The following is a 19,610-nucleotide window of genomic DNA, read 5'->3' on the forward strand; positions in this document are numbered from 1 at the left end:
AGCGGTCTGAAATTGTAATTTAACTATCCATTGTTTATCCAACACATCAGAAGAAACAAATCTATTCCCCTAAAATCCACAGAAGCATGCTTTAAAATGCACGTCACAAACATTGAAAATTAAATGTAATCCGGCACTAATTAATCGCATAGCAATCCTTCAAGGTTGGATCAGCAATAGTATATTAATTAAATCTAGGTTCTCCTTAGGCCAGTTAGTTGTGCCGCGGCAGCTAGTTTGATCAAACTCTAATAAATATTACTAATGCCACCAAATAGTTACTATGCTATAGTTCCTTTTAATAACCTATCTGTTAACTTCACTCGGTTAATATTGTACCTTTATCCACTTCGTTTCTGTCACAAGTTGTGATCAGCTTCATAAGCTATACTCCAAAACCTAAAAGCAAGATTCGTTTATTACAAAGGAGTGTCAAGGGTTAAGATCAAAGCCGAAGAATGGTTATTTTGTTAACACAGAATATTGATCAAGATAAGAAAAATGGAAAAACCGAAATCATTGTGAAGAAAAAGGAAAAGGTTACTTAAGTATGGACTTGTTGAAATTGAAGGGGTGGAGAAGGGCCTTCTTTGCCAACTTCAGCAGATAATAGATTCAACAAAAAAGGTCAAATTCATTGAAAGGTGCCAGTAAGCAAGTAATAATAATATTGCCCAAATTCCATTTGTCTTCCTGATGTATTGAAGGGACACATAAATATGTGTATATAGCTTGTGTTTGTGATGAAGATACACCAATAATAGTCCCTCTAATTCACAAACTAGTTTTGAAATGTGTAGGGCCTAATCAAACATAATTAATAATATGCAGGGGATATGATATAATGGGTCCTGCTGCCCCTCAAATTAAATATGACAGCAATTTGGAACTATGGTGGAGTTCTTTAACCACATAAGATGCATGTATATAAGGCCAAAGTCTTAGCTGAAAAAGATTAACCTAATTGGAATCACATTCTCCACAGACATTAATTTTGTTGGGAAATACGCCAAACTCTTTTCATGTGGATGCAGATGTGGTCCATTTCGGATAAAGATGCCAAATGCCACGTATCCAACTTCTGACCATAACATCCAATGCCTTTTGTGTAGCTTTATACGCCAGCTTAATCATTATCATCCTTGTGTCATGCATCATCAAACCTCACTCTACATTTTTAATCAATGGTATCAAGCTCTATTGATGAACAAGCAAGTTCGGGATGAAAATTATAGATTCATTTCTTGGAAATCACAGTGTAAAAATGTCTTCAGCCACTGGCTAAAACTTTGTAAAGCACATGGGAAAGCGTTGAATAGAAGATAAATCTAGCAGCAATATCATATAATAAACTGTAACGAATATATCACTATATTCATGTGAGAATAACACTGGAGCTTCCATTAACATTGATCTGAATAAGGAATCAAGCAAGAACTTGATGGTTACGTTGATTGGAATCCAATCCAACTTTGGAGAAATTCCAACATCTGCGGAGAACTGAGCAGGCCCAGCACACCCGTTTCTTTGGAATACTATCTAGCCACACATTGTTTCCACAAGACCCTACCCATTAGTAACTCAACCATGGTTGAATTTATATGATATAAAATTAACTACAAGTAACGTTATTCTAATACTATATGTTATATTAATAAACAAATGTGAACAAGGTTGGTTGGTTGATTAATTGATGATGCATGCATGTTTCCACACTCACTTTATATATTGCCCAACTCACCTTTCTTCCACCACATATGTGAAACCTGCTTCTGCTTCTGTAAGATATATTATTCCCTATACACTCACTGTCTCAGTGTAGTTGATTCATAGTAAGAGTGTTGTGGAGTGGATCAAAAGAAGAAAAAGATGAGCTGCAACGGTTGTCGTGTTCTCAGAAAGGGTTGCAGTGAGAACTGCATGCTACGACATTGCCTACAATGGATAGAGAACCCACAAGCCCAAGCTCACGCCACCCTCTTTGTGGCCAAGTTCTTTGGCCGTGCTGCTCTCATGTCTTTCCTTTCCGCCGTACCTGCCAACCAAAGATCCGGTATGCAATGTAACCCTATCTTTGTATGCATGAAAAACAGTTACCGAGCTACATATATGGTATAAATGGGGATACATGAATTCTGTTCTTCTGATTTTCTCAGAACATATCCAATATTACAATCTCTTAAAAACTTAGGAAAGGTTCTACAGTTATTTTACAATTCTTAGTACTATCAAAAACATTTGTTTATATGAGAAATTATTCTTATATATAAGAACCCCTGAGCAACTCCTACCAAATTACAAAACCTTCCATTTGTTAAACCTGGTTCCGTTAAATTAAGATGAAACCCAGTTAAACTTTCAGTATGCAAGTGCAGTATATAACAAATCATTTACTACTATAATTAACTATATATAGGACGATTGATGAGGAGCTTAATTATGTAGTGTTATTTGAGTTTGTGTGTGTTTTGAAGAAGTTTGGAGAAAAAGTTGTGACCTTTGGTGTGTGTATGTGGCACTGACAGCTTTGTTTCAGTCACTGCTTTATGAAGCAGTGGGACGTACTATAAATCCAGTGAATGGAGCAGTGGGGCTGTTGTGGACCGGAAACTGGCACATGTGCCAAATGGGTGTGGAGAAAGTGCTCCGGGGTGGTGCTGCGTTGACCCCACTCCCTCACTTCCTGGGTAGTGCAGATGTACAGTATCAACACCTTGTAACTCAGAGAGTGATGATTGCAGGTGGAACATTGTGTCACCAGGCAAAAAAGCAACGTGTGGGGACACCCTCCCAGGAATCTGAGACCTCCTATGTGGAACTTAAACCACCGGATTCTGCCCCTCAAAGTCAAAGGAATCTCCTTACACTATTCTTCTGATACCTTATAATGCAAGCTGATGTTAGTGGCATAATCAAAGAGATATCATACTATAACTAGAGATCGAAATCGGTTTTACCATTTTAAGGATTGGAGTTACTCTTGTCTTAGATTAATAGGCCCGTGACTATGGCTGTAAATGAGTTGAGTATTCGAAATTAATGTTGTAACCATGAACTGTGAAAACTATTAATTACTTCAATTTGAAGTGTTAGTTTGTTCAAATGAGTAAACTTACCTACATTATTATAGGTATTGCTAATGTTGTTCTTCTATCATATTTAAAGTTTCATATGAAATGTATTAAATAAGATGTATATCATGGAGATAAAATTTTAACACCAACCATATCTATTGTAGTGTGTGCATCATGTCTTCTTATTTAAATCTATTTCATAAATATGACTCATGAAAAAAAACTTTAATTTTATGTGTTTAGTTTAATTATAAATTAATAATTTTTATTTCAGGAAAAAAATTATGTTTACATTATAAAATTATCCATTTTTATTTAATAAAAAGTTTATTATTTTACCAAAAAAAAACTTTAATAATATATGGATACAAACATGTTTAATGCAATGTAAAACTAAAAAAAGTTTAGACGTAATATTTTTGAAATTCAATAAATAAAAAACTTTGTTGACTGTTAAAGAAAATACTTCAAATGTTTGTACATTTGTAAAAGTGTCTCTGTTTATATCTATTTAGCACTTCTCAATATGAAAAAGAGTGAATCCGCTTGAGTTTTAGGAAACAGTAGAAAAGTATTGCTCGGTCACGGTCACGACAATGAGATAACAAAATATTATCCTTCTGATTTTGAAAAAAGATTGAGAGTTTAGTTCTATAAAAAAAACGTACACTTTCGACCAATAAAAAATATCAAAGATAGTAAAGCTAGCTATTAACTCCATTCCATTCTTATTACCTTCTGTGTTATATCTCCACCCGATGGAAAATAAAAGGCTGGGAGTGGTGTTAGCATTAAGAGTGAGCAGTCAAATAAGATCAGTTCTACACACGTGTTGTCAGGCAGCTAGAAGTTGGCGCACCAGAAAGTTGAATGGAATGTTTTGATAAGCTACAATCCTTGACCTGCCAGATTTATTAGATTCAAAATAGAAATAAGCATTGATACAGCATATCAGAATTAGATAGCTTCAAGAAAACATGCTTTACCTGCATGGCCGCTAACGAGGACAAAAACTCCTTGCAATGTTCCAACAAAAACCTTTCTTTTGAGGTCACCTTTAGGTTTTCCGCCACCAAGCAGTTAGTTTCTTCCACCTGCTACAAACTCAATGTGTTCAGATATACCACCAGAAATGCAAACAAAATGCTTATCTGTAAAAGGTCAATTCCCCATGGAACTAAATGAGCAAGTCAGTGATTGGGCCAGAGCACCAGTAATGTGAAAGGTTTAAATGAGGTTCTAGTCAGTGTTTTTGCTATGATTTGGCTGTTGTATAGAGCTAAATGGTGTTGATGGTCCATGTAACTCACCCAACCTAGTGAGCTTACATGTTACATTTAATACGTCCTTTTTCATCATATTAGATAGAAAGTTTACCGAACAAAGCAAAAAGAATATGATGGTGGCAGAAATGAACCCAAGCAATAATGCATAGGTTTAGAGCACTTATATTATTATCCAAGAAATAGTTTAAGGAGCCATAGATCAACAAATTCAGTAAAGAATGTGAGAATTCAAAACAGGTTAAAGAAAATGCAACTGCCAAGCGTCAAGCCACAAAGAAACTCCAAATCATCTTTTTTTAACAACACTTCTGAACATTAATTTGGCACAACTCAAAAGAAGGTAGAGGGATTAGAAATAAGTAAAACAGACATTTACAGGCAACAAACAGCAACGCATAAAATATTGACAATACAAAAACTAAGGATAGCATACCCAAACATTGTAACTAGTATGTATCGGAAAGTTTAGGTCAAACAAGTGACGAAAGTTAAATTTAATATTTGTTTCGAAAAAAAGTTGGAATAATATTTACACGAAATAAAACCTCAATGGGCTTGACACAATTTGACTAATGACTGAAACAATCAAAGTATTACCTCAAACACAAATACCAATTTTCAAACAGAAGTCAGAAAAATAAATTATAGACATATGGGTTTCACGCAGACATTGCACATCTAAACTTACAATTAAAACATCAACGTACGAAACATACAGAAGATATAAAAAAAAATCACCTTTGAAGAAAGAGAGTATATTGACGATGCCATTGCCTGCATCACATCAACTGCTGACCCCAAAACATCCTTTAGATTTTATACATCAGCCAGATAAACAATAGCAGTTCAAAATTTGATAGTCTATTTTTAAAATAGTGCAAAGTATCCCAAAAAACAAATTAAGCTTTCCTGTATCTTATTGAATTTAAGCTTCCGTTAATGAATGATTACAGAAATAAAGAACTCAAAATTAATTTTCAAACAAATTAAACTAATATGAGCTGATGGAAGTTGTTGTCATGTCATCTGCTAAACAAAAAACTACACTCAGGATAAAATTCAGTAAACATGAATTTCACATTAATGTACCAAATAGCACCTTTCTTTCAGGTATATACTTTGTTGTAAGTTGAGCAAGGTATCACCAGTAGTCTAGACAAGAACAACTCCCGTCCTTAAAATGGTGAAACCGATTTCGATCTCTGACAATAATATCTCTTTTATATGCCATTGATATTAGCTTGGTAATTGCATGGCAATCCCCACAAACTCTCAGGTTTTTTATAATTCTTATAGGTAAACTTGAAGGAGATGCTATTAGTGCAAAAGCTATAGCCAGCCTTTCACTGTGGTAAGAAAGGACATCTTCCTTATCTTCTTCTTCGACATCAAACAAAACTTCTGATGTTCTTGGTTTATGACCATATTCTTGTAATCTTCTATTTATGTCCCCAATCTTCAAATATATTTCTTTTGAAAAAGGGTGAGCTTTGTCACCTGTGAGAAATTCATGCATTGCACCATTAATATCCACTAAGCTAAACCCAGGCAACTTGTCAACCCCACGATCCTTCATCTGCATCCTCACTCTCTTCACATCATTCCACCGACCAATGCTAGCATACATATTAGACAGAAGCACATAGTTTCCACTTGTTTCTGGTTCTAGCTCTATTAAGTGTTTGAGAGCAGCTTCCCCGATCTCTATGTTGCCATGAAGTTTTGCTGCACCAAGTAAAGATCTCCACAAAATTGCATTTGGTTTCATAGGCATAGCTTGTAACATATCCTTTGCCTCCTTTAATCTCCCAGCTCGACCAAGAAGATCAATTAAGCATCCGTAATGCTCAAGTTTTGGCTCCATTCCATGAACAACCTTCATGGACTCGAAAATTTCGAGGCCCTCCTCTACCAATCCACCATGAGAGCAGGCAAACATAGTAACTACAATAGTTGCATCACCAGGAGCTAGGCCCTCAAGTTTCATCTTTCTATACAGTTCAAGTGCCTGACCCACATGGCCATGAACTGCAAACCCCCCAATCATGGCAGTGAAGCAAAACGCGTCCCTTTCAGACAGCTGATCAAACAATTGGCATGCTAGATTCAGACAGCCACATTTAGAATACATATCCACCAGTGCAGTTCCCACGAATCGATTCAGTTCAAGATTGTTCCTTAACACATAAGCATGTGCCCAAGCACCCTGACTCAGTGCACCCAAATTAGAACATGCAGTGATCAATGCCACAAGTGTAACTTCATTAGGCTTTCTCTGAGACAACTGCATGTCTCTGAACAAATACAATGCCTCTAAGGACATATCAGCGTCTTGAAAACTTGTTGAGTAACTAACATGAGTGGCACTTTGTGCGTAGGCAGCCAACATGGTATTCCATGTGGCGAGGTCAGGTTCATTGATTTGATTGAACAAATATCTAGACACACACAGCTTTCCATATTTGGCATAGAAATTGAGCAGTGAATTGTTGACAAAGTGGTCATAAGGGGGTTGAAGGAATTTGAAAACATGGGCATGGAGGGAAGGACCATGTTGGAGCCATGGACCAAAGCCACAAGCTTTGAAGAGGGAAGGAAAAGTGAAGCTATTGGGTTGAAGGGTGTTGTGGGTGAGAATCTGGTTATAAAGTGAGAAGGCTAGATGAATTTGGTCCTTGTGACGAGTGAATGAAGAAATGAGTGTATTGTATAGAAAAACTGTTGGGCTTGGGATACGGTTAAAGATGGTAATTGCATAGGTTGAGGAAAATTTGGAGGATGTGTTAAGGAGGTGGCTCAGATAGTATGTCTCGAGTGAAAGACCAGTTGCTACCATTTGAGCATGGGCTTGCTTAAGGGTGTTGAGGTTGTGACATTTTTGCAGCTTTTGGAGAATTGGGTGGTTTGACATCAGGCTTTTGGATTTCATTTTCATGAAACCAACTTACAAAGAAATGACCAAAACCATGGAACATTTATTTGCAGAGTAGCGTTATATTGAAAGGTATAATCCAATTGGGTATGATATGATACCAAATAAGAAGGTGGATTTGGAAATGGAAGATTGAAGAGAAGTCTAAAGACTACGACTTTCATCTAAAAATCATAACGAAGTGGACAACAGAACACAAGACTGATTCAATGAACTTGTTGTTTGTGTTGATACTAATATGCATGCTACTGAGAAGAATGAAGAATCAAACCGGTGCAGATAAATAAATAAAATTGTATGGACCGGGCTCAGTAGATGGGCTCCTATCTTCGCTGTTCCGTGTATAGATTTTGGACAATTACTTTCTACACCCCATCGAACTTTTTCTCCCACCCATCAAAATACTTCCAACAAATATTTTCCGTAGAAGGTCAGAATCTTTTATTTCCCAAATAAAATTTCCAGAATTATTTATTTGTGTTTAGGAAAATAAATTCCGGAGATGACGGTACAAAAAGTAATTGTCTATTTGTTGGCTACTTTCTTCTTCTGTACCTTTATATATTTCTTCTTACAATCTCCTAATTTATTTTTTTAATTATGTCATCCAAAAATTAAAAATAAATTTTAAATTATGTGATTAAATAAAAGAATATTTATGAATTGTATAATTTAAAAATAAAAAATATTGATATAAATTACATAATCTGACATTTTTTAGGTTGTCTAATTCGGAAATTAAAAATGATTTTAATTACACAACCCAAATATCATTTTAATTTCATCCGAAATACAAGATAACTTCTAAATTATACAGTTTAAAAGTTAAAATTAATTTTAAAATTATATAATATTAAAATAACTCATTTAAGACAATTAAAAAACAGTAAAATGAATTTTTTTTATAGAGATCCAGAAATAAACTGACATTTTTTTCATTAAGAATCCTTCTTAACAAAAAATAAATATCTAAAGAGTGTGTTTTGAGGTTTAAAAAGAATTAAAATTTCACATTAATCAATGAACTGTAAACAAACTTCGTGTAGCAACGTTTAATTTTAAGAAATATTGATCTTTTGTTATTGTTTTACATGGAGAGAAAAAATAATTACTAAATTGAAAAGAAAATTGAATATTTTATAATATAATATAATGAAACAAAATTTCCATTTCCTAATCCGACAAACAGAATGAGTGCATTATTTGAAGACAAAACAATTAAAACGGGTGAAAAAAAAATCTGCATAAAAAAATTTCATAAAAAAGGGTTAGTCATACATTAACAGATGACACAAAATGAAGTGAATTAAGAGATAAAATATAAAATAAAATACAAAGATTAAATTTGAAAAAAAAAATTTAAGAAATGATTTACATTGAAAATGAGAACTAGAAAGGGGATGGTTTTGTTTTGAAATTTGATTAGGTCACCCGCTCCCAGTGTTTTAGTAACTTACTTGGCTGCACTCTTGTATCCAATTTTGAATCTTCCCTTCCCACCCCAAACTTTTCAAATTTCAACAAATCCCAGACATGGCTTCTGCGGTTCCCGCCGCGACGGGGCGAGAGTTGTCGAATCCTCCATCGGACGGAATAACCAATCTCCGATTCTCAAATCACAGCGACCATCTCTTGGTCTCCTCATGGGACAAGGTATGTGTGATATGCACGCTCCTCGTTCTCAGTTCTTTGTTACTTACTTCCTGTGTATGCTATTAATTTCATTCTGTTGGTATTTGTGTGTGCGCGCGTGTGATTCAGAGTGTGCGGCTGTATGATGCGAGCGCCAATGTGTTGAGAGGAGAGTTCATGCACGCTGGTCCTGTGCTCGATTGTTGCTTCCACGACGATTCCTCCGGTTTCAGTGCCGCAGCCGACAACACTGTTAGACGGTCAATCACTCACTCACTCACTCACTCTCTTCAATTTCAAATTTACCCACTTCTGTGGCTGTTGAGTTTGTAACCTAGTTTGGTTGTTCCTTTTACTTGAATAACTAAATTGCACATTTTTCTTTCTTATATCCTTAAATTACATTTCATCTCTCTCTACTTTTCTTTTTCTTCTTTCTGATGTTACTCTCTTTATGATGGATTAGTGTGAGTTATGCTGATTGCATGCTCTCGATTTTTCTCTTCTTGTGACTCTCAATATCATTGGTTAGGTTTTTTTGAATCACAACTGTTGGCATTAATGCTTCAGAATATGAAGTGAAAATATGAGTTATGGGATTTTGAAACTTGGTTTTATATTGTGAAGTCCAACATTTGATAACATTATATTCGAAAGAAAATGCCCATGACAAATTACGTTTCTTTACTATTTACTTTGGAAGATCACCTTTTTTAGAGAGATTAATATGCTTCATATTAGTGGGTCGTAGCGTACAAAAATATATATTTTGGTAGCGTAAAAAATATATATTTCCGGTTTGGGGCTTCAGAAACATGAGATGAATATTATTAGTTAAGTTCCACTTCCAACCGCGCAATTCTGTATATAAAACCACATTTTTTATCTTCTAAATTCCAAATTTTGACAGTACAAAGTTCAAAATTAATTGTCAGTGACTTTAGAAGTTGCATCAAGAAAACACCCCTAGGGAGAGGCTTGTTTGTAGTTGCTGGTTACCAGCGAAAGAGATTGATTTACATTTGAATGGATTAAGATTTAAGGCATTTAATCCCTGTGATGGAGAAATAAATGTAATTTCTAAAAAAGGGGGAGATAAAGTGTATGTTGAACATTTCTGAGCGGAAAGAGGGCGTTCATTTCTAAGGAGAGGGGAAAATCGCTCACCCTTTATATTGTCATGCTCCAGGCTTGTCTTCAGCTCCAATAAAGAGGATATTCTGGGGAGGCATGATGCCCCTGTTCGTTGTGTTGAGTACTCGTATGCTGCAGGTCTTCCCTCTCTATCTCTATAATGCTGACCTCATCTCACCTATGGTACAATGTCACTTTACTCGAAAAAGATATTTACCTCTATCTTTTCTGTCACTATAGGCCAACTGATCACTGGTAGTTGGGACAAAACGCTGAAATGCTGGGACCCTAGAGGCGCCAGTGGACAGGAGCGCACACTAGTTGGGACATATCCACAACCTGAGCGTGTGTACTCTCTCTCACTGGTTGGACATCGTCTGGTTGTAGCAACGGCTGGAAGACATGTCAATATCTATGATTTGAGGAACATGTCTCAACCTGAGCAAAAGAGAGAATCTTCATTGAAATATCAAACCAGATGTGTTCGCTGTTATCCTAATGGAACAGGTGAACTTTAATTAATGGCTATAATACGCAATCATATATTTTTCTGAAGAGGACGCACTATTTTTTTCTTTTTTGTTTCTTAGCCGATATAGTTTTTACACTTCATACTCAAATAACTGCTTTGTGCAGGATATGCACTTAGTTCTGTTGAGGGCCGGGTTGCAATGGAATTCTTTGACCTCTCAGAGGCTAGCCAAGCGAAAAAGTATCCATTTCTCTCTATACTTCTGTCTATGTTCTCCCTTTCTAACACTAATGTTATGTGATTATTTTGAACTTCTTGTTGCATAGATAATAGTATTTCAGTGCATATGAAAAACAGTATTTCTTCACTAACTTCTACCTATTGATGACCTTTCCCTAACCTTCATGTAGATATGCTTTCAAGTGTCACAGAAAATCGGAAGCTGGAAGGGACATAGTCTATCCTGTAAATGCAATTGCATTCCACCCCATGTAAGTGCTCTTCACCTTGATTTTATCATCTTCATGAATCGAGACACTCTAACAAGTATTTTAAAATTGCTTGCTCAGTTGGTTCTCTAGGATTTATAGTGTCAATAGATGTAGCGTGTATCGTTCGAAAATCCTGTTGAGAAACATATAAGTAAAAATATAAATTACATAAAAAATTCTTAATAGCTCCCTTGTGACTTGGAGGTCATAAATTTAAATCTTGAAAACAGTATTTCCACTTGTGGGATTTTAGCTAGTTTGTACTATCCCCCAGGACTCTCTCCTTGGTGGGGGACCTTGCAGAGTGACCATTTTTATACTAAGAAAATTTTCTTCTTTAGTTATTTTTCAATTAAGTAGATGGAATTGATTTCTTCACATATGTAGTTTGAGCATAAATACATGTGGTAGATGAAATTGATTTCTTCACATATGTAGTTTGAGCACAAATACATGTGGTAGATGAAAGTTCTGTTTCCCTTCTTTCGTATCCTTATAATTTCAAGAGATCCAAAGATGAAATGCTGTGACACCCGTTTAATGGAGTTTGGAATTAAATGGTGTTGTCATCTACGCATGTTAGGATTATCAACTCATATGTTGACTTCGTCGTTATTAACAAAACCGCCTTATAAAAATGTCCGCAGATATGGCACATTTGCCACGGGAGGTTGTGATGGGTATGTTAACGTATGGGACGGAAACAATAAGAAGAGGCTATACCAGGTTTTATTCCTTTTTGCTTTGGGTTAATTGAGTGACCAAATTTTCTTGACGTAATTAATGAAGTTACTAAATTGCTGTTTTCTCTTCTAGTACTCTAAATATCCAACTAGCGTTGCCGCACTTTCGTTTAGCAGAGATGGACGCCTGTTAGCTGTTGCATCAAGTTACACATTCGAAGAAGGACCTAAAAGGTATGTTTTGTATCTAATTATCTGTCTCTCTTATACGAACTAGTTTAATTAACTTTGTTCATTGCATTTACAGCAACGAATCAGATGCTATTTTCGTTCGTAGTGTAAACGAGATTGAGGTGAAGCCGAAGCCCAAAGTCTATCCCAATCCTCCAGCGTGATTGATTCCTGAGGGCCACTGTTTTATTTTTTTCTTCATTTCTACTGTTGCACTTCCTCCTAGTGAACACCAAAAACTAAATGTAAAATCGCTAGCTTATTGTTGGGTACGCATCACTGTCAATATGCTTTCCTATTGATTTGTCTTTATCCCCGTCAAAGTAAATTGAAATTGATAACAACACCCTTATCAGGTCAGGTGCAAAATATGAATTTGAGTGTGCACATTTGTTTATTCCCTCTCCTTTTTCCTTGGAAGATATATTGTAGTCTTTCTTGGATGATAAAAATAAAATAAAATTGAACATGATTAGTCAAACAGAAATGTTGTACTTCCACCTCAATTTTCGGCATAGAATGAAAAAGAAACTTGTCATACAAAGGTCAACGTGTGATGTTGATCAACTAAATGGAATCCAGTTAGTACTTATTAAACTCAAGATAAATTCGGGGTGACAGATGTATCCCAATTGCAAAGTCAGAAACAAAAGTAGTGAGCCCAACAGTAACGAGTGCTCTTGATCTAGTTGGCAAGAATGCCATGACAAATTTTGAAGAATTTATGTAAACGTATGGAGAAAATTTGTTTATTATTTATTAAAAATTAATATGGATACGACTTTTCCCTGACGCGGCAAATTAAAAAGAACGTTAGACAGGCTGCAATAGTGGCAGGAAATAGGGCTCGTGTTGCTTTGTGGTTGGAGTGCATTCCTGGCTTTCTTCTTTTTCAATCCCAAGTACCAGTCCTCAAGCTAACTGTTTACGATTGCTTAAAATCCTGTTTGATTTTGGTGATTACGACATCTATCTACAAAGACATCTAACTTAGAAACTAGGTTCATTGGTTAATATTGCTTCCAAACAAAGTTATCTTTGCAAGATCTACACATTTTCTTTGTTTTCATTTTTCTTCTTCCGGGGTAGGGGAAACAGTGTCATTCGTATATTTTCAATTGAAAAACAAAAAATTTGTACAAGAAAATTAAACAATTGTCCCAAAAGTCTTAATTTGATCATGGTAACTTTCTTAAACGAATGGTCCTGAGTTGCATCTTTGCTATGCTGTCATGATTGCATCTCACTTGTTAACAACAACGAAGTTCATAGACAACTTCAAACATATGTTCTCCCACCGGTTAGCAATTCGACAGTCCAAGACGAATATGGCACCGATGATATGCAAAAATCATGTCTCTGGTTGCTAAAACTACATTGACAAAATACAGTAAAGACATATACCAGGGATTGAAATGAAGATCTAAGCAGCAAACTACCTAATAAACAATGATTAGTTGATTACATATAGATATATACATAGCCACCCGCTTTTCCTCAAATGACAAGGTAAATTGTATACAGCTAGCTAACTAGTGAGCGAAAAGCCACCTCTTTTCCTTTGTAAATTGTAATATTCAGACACAAAGATATACTACACACGACATACAAGGCCACAACAGGTTTCAAAAATGTCAAATGAACACCAAAAGCTAGCTATTAACTCCGTTCCATTCTTATTACCTTCGGTGTTATATCTCCACCCCGTGGAAAATAAAAGGCTGGGAGTAGTGTTAGCATTAAGAGTGAGCAGTCAAATAAGATCAGTTCTACACACGTGTTGTCAGGCAGCTTGAATTTGGCGCACGAGAAAGTTGTAACGTATGTGTTCTTAAGCTACAATCCTTGACCTGCCACATTTATTAGATTCACAATGGCAATAAGCATTGACACAACATATCAGAATTAGATAGCTTCAAGCAAACATGATTTACCTGCATGGCTGCTAACGAGGACAAAAACTCCTTGCAATGTTCAAGCAAAAACCTTTCTTTTGAGGTCACCTTTAGGATTTCCGCCACCAAGCAGTTAGTTTCTTCCACCTGCTACAAACTCAATGTGTTCAGATTTACCATCAGAAGTGCAAACAAATACTTATCTGTAACCCAAAGGTCAATTCCCCATCGAACTAAATGAGCAAGTCAGTGATTGGTCTAGAGCAACAGTAATGTAATGTGAATAAAACAAAGGTGTCAATGAGGTGATTTGGTTGTTCTATAGAGCTGCATGCTGTTAAATAGTCTATGTAACTCACCCAACCTAGTGAGCTTAGATATTAGATTTAATCTGTCCTTTAAATCATGTTAGATGGAAAGTTTACTGCAGAAAGAAAAAGAATATGATGGTTGCAGAAATGAACCCAGGCAATAATGCATAAGTTTAGAGCACCTATATTATTAACCAAGAAATAGTTCAAGGAGCAATAAAATCAACAAATTCAGCAAAGAATGTGAGAATTCAAAACAGGTTAAAGAAAATGCAACTGTCAAGCATGAAGCCACAAAGGAATTCCAAATTATTGTCTTTTTTAACAACACGCCTGAACATTCAATTGCCACAACTCAAAAGGAGGAGCTAGAGCATAAAAAAAGTAAAATAGGCATTAACATGCAACAAACAGCAGTTACATCAAATACTGACAACACAAAAAATAAGGATAGCCTACCCAAACATAGTAACTAGTATGTATTGGAAGTTTTAGGTCAAACAAAATATTTGTTTTGAAAATAGTTGGAATAATATTAACAGGAAAAAAAAAAACATCAATTGGCTTGACACGATTTCATTAATGACTGAAACAATCAAAGTATTACTTCAAACAAATAACAATTATCAAACAGAAGTCAGAAAAATAAATTATAGATATATGGGTTTCATGAAGACGTTGCACATCTAAACTGACAATTAAAACATCACCGTACTTTGGAAAGAAACATACAGAAGAAATAAAAAAAATAAAAAGCACCTTTGAAGAAAGAGAGTATATTGAGGATGCCATTGCCTGCATCACATCAACTGCTGACCCCAAAGCATCCTTTAGATTTGGTACATCAGCCTGATAAACAATAAAAGTTCAAAATTTGATAGTCTATTTCTAAAGTGGTGTAAAGCATCCAAAAAAACAAAAAAGAAAAGTAGCACATACTATTGCTTTTTCAACAACCGGAAGACGGAGTGTACTGGCCTTCAAAGCTTCAGTTGCTCCAAGCAAAGAACTGGAGTGATCTCTATCTAGAAGTGCCCATTCCTCCAAATAAGAAATCTATACCCAAGCAAAATAAACTTTGATTATGAATAACAGTGATGATGATAATGAAGAAGATGATGATAATGATAGAACTACTGGTCAATTGACATGATGAATGCTGATTACGGCTATCAACTCAAGTAAAAATAACATTTAATTCTTACAACATATGCTTCGAAGTAACAATATTAAATTGCTATAATATTATCAAATAGTCAAATTTGCATCGATTCATAAACAGGACATGCACTTCAACAGTAAGCGATTATTTATAACAGAAAAGCAGTACAGATTAAAATGTGAATTATATCAAGCTAATCACCTTTCACAAGTTAGATTCATTGCACAAGAGACATTATTTTAAAATTGAAAACGCATAACCATACCTGTCCTTTAAGAATGGAAGTTAACTTCAACTTTTGTCTCAGTAATACAAGCTTGATTCTTTTAAGTATGACTGAATACCGAAGTTCTGAAATTGTTACCCATGCATTCCACAAATGTCTCTGCCATAATAAAAATAATTTAGGTCACACTATAGTTATTAGGAGGTGAAGTACTGTAATTGCTATCACCCAAAAGCATAGGGATTGTCATCCTAAACATAGTGGGAGTAAAACATTTCACAACAGAACAAATTAAATGTGCATGTAGATATCTACATACAAAAAACATAACTTCTGGATATGTGACCGCCTCTCATGATAAAGATTTCAGAACATTAATCATGAATAAAATTGCTGAATGTCACTAAGACCTGTACATTTCTGGGGCCTACAAATTGATGTAAGAAAGATTAAGTGGTGTCAACTTCCTTATATACCTGACTGAAGATCAACAAGATATTAGGGCAAGCTATATACCAAGAGTCTTATTCAAGATACACTTCCAACTTCTATTTTCTGTACATATTCCCTGCATTTTATATGTTCTTTTGGTTCACACAGATAGAAGGTTGAAGAGTTTACATTTCCATTCAAATCACTCCTAAACTTCTTCTACTTGTAACAAATTGCGAACTTCAGTCAGGTATAGATGAGAAATACTATCTACATTCTCCAGGTTTTGATGCTACATTCAAGAAAAGTTATAACTATAACAATTTTCACCGTCTTATCAGCATTTAGAAACCTAGCGTATTTCCTTGAAAATGAGGTCTTACATTGATCTTATGACCTTAGCAGCCTAAATTCTAACACAGCACATCTCAAATATAGTTTTCTAACGAATTCCTAAGCACATTCTATTCTATTGAGTGTTACAAGTGTGACCTGTTAATCTGAATCACTCCACAAAACACGCTACAATATACAAGCACTAAACAATACAGTTACCAAAATAACTAACAATTAGACACATTAATGTCAGAAACAGATAACAGCAACCACAATACTTACTAAATATGGCATGCCTTAATACAACATTTAAGCATACCTCAGCATTTAGTTTCTGCACCATAAATGTAGCATCCGCCCTAGCATTCACGAACCGCCACTGCACATACCGGTTATACAGAAGCCTCAATGTATGTGCATCAAATATCCGATCTTCCCCAATCTTCCCTCTCCGCACATCAGCTGAGAAGCTAAGAATGGATGGTGAGTTACCCGAACCACTATTGATGGAGCTGGCAACTGTGCTTCTCACCCTAGCAGGACTAGGCATCCCTCTTGACGGAGAGGATCCTGCCCAAAGCTTACTCGGCGAAGCAGGCCGAGCATTCACACTCCCCCTGACAGGAGAAGCCACAGTTCGTGGCGACAACATAGGACCATCACTGTTATATCTTTTCAACTGAGCATTTTTGTTTGGCAACCCAATCCTAGAAGCAGGGCTGGTGGACAAGGGTGAACCAGGGTCCTGCAGCCGGCGAAGCCGACTATTAGTTTCCTGCCAAAACCTGGCAGACATGACAATGCCACGAGGCTCCTTAGGGCCCTTCACAGCCCCGGAAGAGTCATGTGCTCCGGAAGTGCTCCCAGAGGAAACACTATCAGTATCAGAAGCAGTGAGATCACAAGACACGGAAGACTTACTCACCAAATTCCCACCACCACCATCATTATTATTATGATTATTAGCATTGGTAATAGAATTATTATTAGCATTACTATCACCCTTCAACAACTCAACTTTCCCCAAATCCAAACTCAACCCTCCTAACCCATCAAAAGAAGCCCTTCTCTTTTCACCTTCCACCACCATTGACTTCTGCAAATCCCTCACCACTTTCCCAAACCCATTCCCAACAACCTTCTTCTTATCACTGATATCCACACTCCTGGAAAGATGATCCACTTGCCTGGTCCTCGCCGGCCACCGATGCTGATCCGCCGGCCTTGAATTCTCCCCCTTCACCGGAGTGGCCCTCCGTCGCTCAGGCGTGGCAGCCTTCCGCGGCGGAGGGGTGGCGGCGGTGGCTTTGGTCTTGCTAATGGGCAGCGAATAGGCCTCTCCTTGAAAGGAAACCGACAGGCTCCGAGTGGAAGTCACCAGGAGCTTTGCCGCCTCGGGAAGCGGCGTTGCGGGGCGCGGGCGGCGGCGGTCCACCGATTGGGAACGCTTTGGTACCAAAGGGGTGGAGGAATTGGTGGAATGAGAAAGAAGAGGGGAAGGGAATCGACGAGAAGAAGAACTTGTCGTTGATGTTGAGGTTGAAGTTGTTGTTGTTGTCGTTGTGGTCGAAGAAGGCGAGGGTGAAGGAGAGTGAGACATGTACCTTGAAGAAACTTGCCTACCCTTTGGTCTCCTGGGTATGGTGCCATTGCTGCTGTTGTTGTCTTTCTCAGAAGAGGTCAATGGGCGTTCCGAAATGGCAGCCACCATTTCCGAAAGCTGAGAACCTTCCCTCACATTGCCTCTCTCATGATGGTTTTCCTTTTTCTCTTTCCCCAAAGCTCAAATCTTTACCCTGTTTTCCACCCTGCAGATCACTGGGTGTGGTTCAGATTCAGCATTCGAGAGGAACAGTGAGTGAGTGAGAGAAATAGCGATGCAGGGTGTGGGATTTTGGAGAGAAAGAGAAAGAGAAAGGGAAGTAGGTGTTAATTAAAAAAGAGAAAACAAAAATAAAAATACAAATACAGTGAGTGTGTAATATAATGTGTAGAGTGGAGTGTTCCACAGGTGAGTGAGTCTTTGGAGAAACGTTATGAGGTGTTAATGTTAATAATTCTTTGTTATTCCTAAGTTTGTTGTTTATTATTTTTTTTTCTTAATATTCCTTTTACCTTACAATGTGCCATTTTATTCTTAGTGTGTAACCTAAAAAATGCCATGCGTAGAATTTATCGCTGCCGTTTACTTCTAAGGGAGGAAAAAAAAAAACAAACAAAAAATGAATATATTAAATATAAAAGGAAGGGAAAAATTAAAATAAAATAAAATGCTACTATCGTTGAACCACAAACAAAGTAATGTAATGAAGTAAAAAAGTTTCATAGTTAAAGTTTCTTACTAGTTAAAATTTAGTTCATTGTAAAAGTGAACTCTTCCACATGTTTTTCTTTTTCTTATTGGATGGATTTGATTTTAAATTATTGCTAGTAGGTATTTTAAAATGAAGTAAAATATATGAAAAATAATAAAAGTTTTAAAAAATTAAAATTATAAGATTGATGCACGTTATACTGCATACGGCATAAAAAACATTTTATACTATAAAAAGTATATTTGAAACTATTTATGTTTAAATATACAATATTTCTTTTTCTTTTGAATTTTATTAATTTTAGTTGTTATATATTTAAAACAAAACAATATACTACATACATAGTACCCAAAAAAATTGCATTAAAATATATTTCCCCGTTTATGTTGAATTTTATTCCAAAAAATGGGCATGGCTATCTTTTTTTAATAAAATAATTTCAAAATATTTTTCCATTAACTTTTAAACTTCTTCTTTAAATCGAAGTTACTTTATTATTAAATATCAAATCAAGGTATTACTTTGAGACATACTTAACTTTTTAGTAAGGAGAATCACATGTCTTTCTTTAAATTCAAACTCTTTTCGGCTAACAATATACTTTCTTTACATTGTAATGCCAGTAAGTTTAAACATTGGCGTAATGCATGATACATTGTTTTTTTAATATAATTTTGTAATAAGTTAAGAATAAGACATGACATTCTTTAAGGAAGAATTAGCTAAAAAGTTGTCACACTCTAGAAAATGCAGTTTAATTTAATACGTAAAAGTAGAGTACTGTTAATGGCATCATTTTTATGTTGTCAAGTTACCGAAAGAAATTAATAACAATTATATGATTACGTTACTTTATACCAACACATAATTAAAGAGTAATTAAAAAATAAACCTTCTTTTGGTAACTAATTATAGTTTTCATAAATTCTGACCATAAATGGAGTCTTTTACCAATTAGTGGCTATCCCTTTCGTAAACTGATACTGCATCAATTTATG

At 35.8% G+C, this 19,610-nt stretch overlaps 4 protein-coding genes across 11 annotated transcripts; 2 read left to right on the forward strand and 2 right to left on the reverse strand.

Moving 5' to 3' along the window:
- Nucleotides 1–633: 633 nt before the first annotated feature.
- LOC114190657 (Pentatricopeptide repeat (PPR) superfamily protein) lies at nt 634–7,529 on the reverse strand. 7 transcript variants are annotated; one of them, XM_085675490.1, is made up of 7 exons: nt 5,460–7,529; nt 5,099–5,148; nt 4,061–4,168; nt 3,810–3,976; nt 2,498–2,881; nt 1,742–2,035; nt 634–1,169 (listed from the first exon to the last, which is right to left on the reverse strand). In XM_085675490.1, exon 1 carries the CDS (start codon nt 7,293–7,295, stop codon nt 5,502–5,504), a length of 1,794 nt encoding a protein of 597 aa, XP_085531616.1. In that variant the 5' UTR covers nt 7,296–7,529; the 3' UTR covers nt 634–1,169; nt 1,742–2,035; nt 2,498–2,881; nt 3,810–3,976; nt 4,061–4,168; nt 5,099–5,148; nt 5,460–5,501. The 7 variants fall into 7 exon arrangements, with proteins under 7 accessions (XP_085531616.1, XP_085531618.1, XP_085531615.1 ...); XM_085675492.1 differs by having other exon boundaries at nt 4,061–4,171; XM_085675489.1 differs by having other exon boundaries at nt 5,099–5,167.
- On the forward strand, nt 1,805–3,140 carry LOC114190658 (LOB domain-containing protein 38-like). The gene is made up of 2 exons (XM_028079626.2): nt 1,805–2,053; nt 2,526–3,140. Exons 1-2 carry the CDS (start codon nt 1,870–1,872, stop codon nt 2,876–2,878), a joined length of 537 nt encoding a protein of 178 aa, XP_027935427.1. The 5' UTR covers nt 1,805–1,869; the 3' UTR covers nt 2,879–3,140.
- Nucleotides 7,530–8,689: 1,160 nt separating the features above from the next.
- Nucleotides 8,690–12,332, forward strand: BUB3.2 (Transducin/WD40 repeat-like superfamily protein). Its single transcript, XM_028079099.2, has 9 exons — nt 8,690–8,945; nt 9,054–9,184; nt 10,114–10,196; nt 10,299–10,565; nt 10,695–10,770; nt 10,941–11,021; nt 11,669–11,747; nt 11,838–11,938; nt 12,012–12,332. The coding sequence occupies exons 1-9, from the start codon at nt 8,826–8,828 to the stop codon at nt 12,097–12,099; spliced, it is 1,026 nt and encodes a 341-aa protein (XP_027934900.1). The 5' UTR covers nt 8,690–8,825; the 3' UTR covers nt 12,100–12,332.
- Nucleotides 12,333–13,345: 1,013 nt separating this feature from the next.
- Nucleotides 13,346–18,250, reverse strand: QWRF2 (QWRF motif protein (DUF566)). Of its 2 annotated transcripts, none has more exons than XM_028082138.2 (6): nt 16,617–18,250; nt 15,569–15,688; nt 15,081–15,197; nt 14,901–14,990; nt 13,870–13,980; nt 13,346–13,785 (listed from the first exon to the last, which is right to left on the reverse strand). In XM_028082138.2, exons 1-6 carry the CDS (start codon nt 18,006–18,008, stop codon nt 13,705–13,707), a joined length of 1,911 nt encoding a protein of 636 aa, XP_027937939.1. In that variant the 5' UTR covers nt 18,009–18,250; the 3' UTR covers nt 13,346–13,704. The 2 variants fall into 2 exon arrangements, with proteins under 2 accessions (XP_027937939.1, XP_027937940.1); XM_028082139.2 differs by having other exon boundaries at nt 13,870–13,977; nt 16,617–18,249.
- Nucleotides 18,251–19,610: the final 1,360 nt, after the last annotated feature.

The sequence above is a fragment of the Vigna unguiculata genome, chromosome 7 (genome assembly GCF_037176805.1).
Source record: "Vigna unguiculata cultivar grain cowpea cultivar isolate G323 ecotype 2 chromosome 7, ASM3717680v1, whole genome shotgun sequence".
NCBI classification, from domain to species: Eukaryota; Viridiplantae; Streptophyta; class Magnoliopsida; order Fabales; family Fabaceae; genus Vigna; species Vigna unguiculata.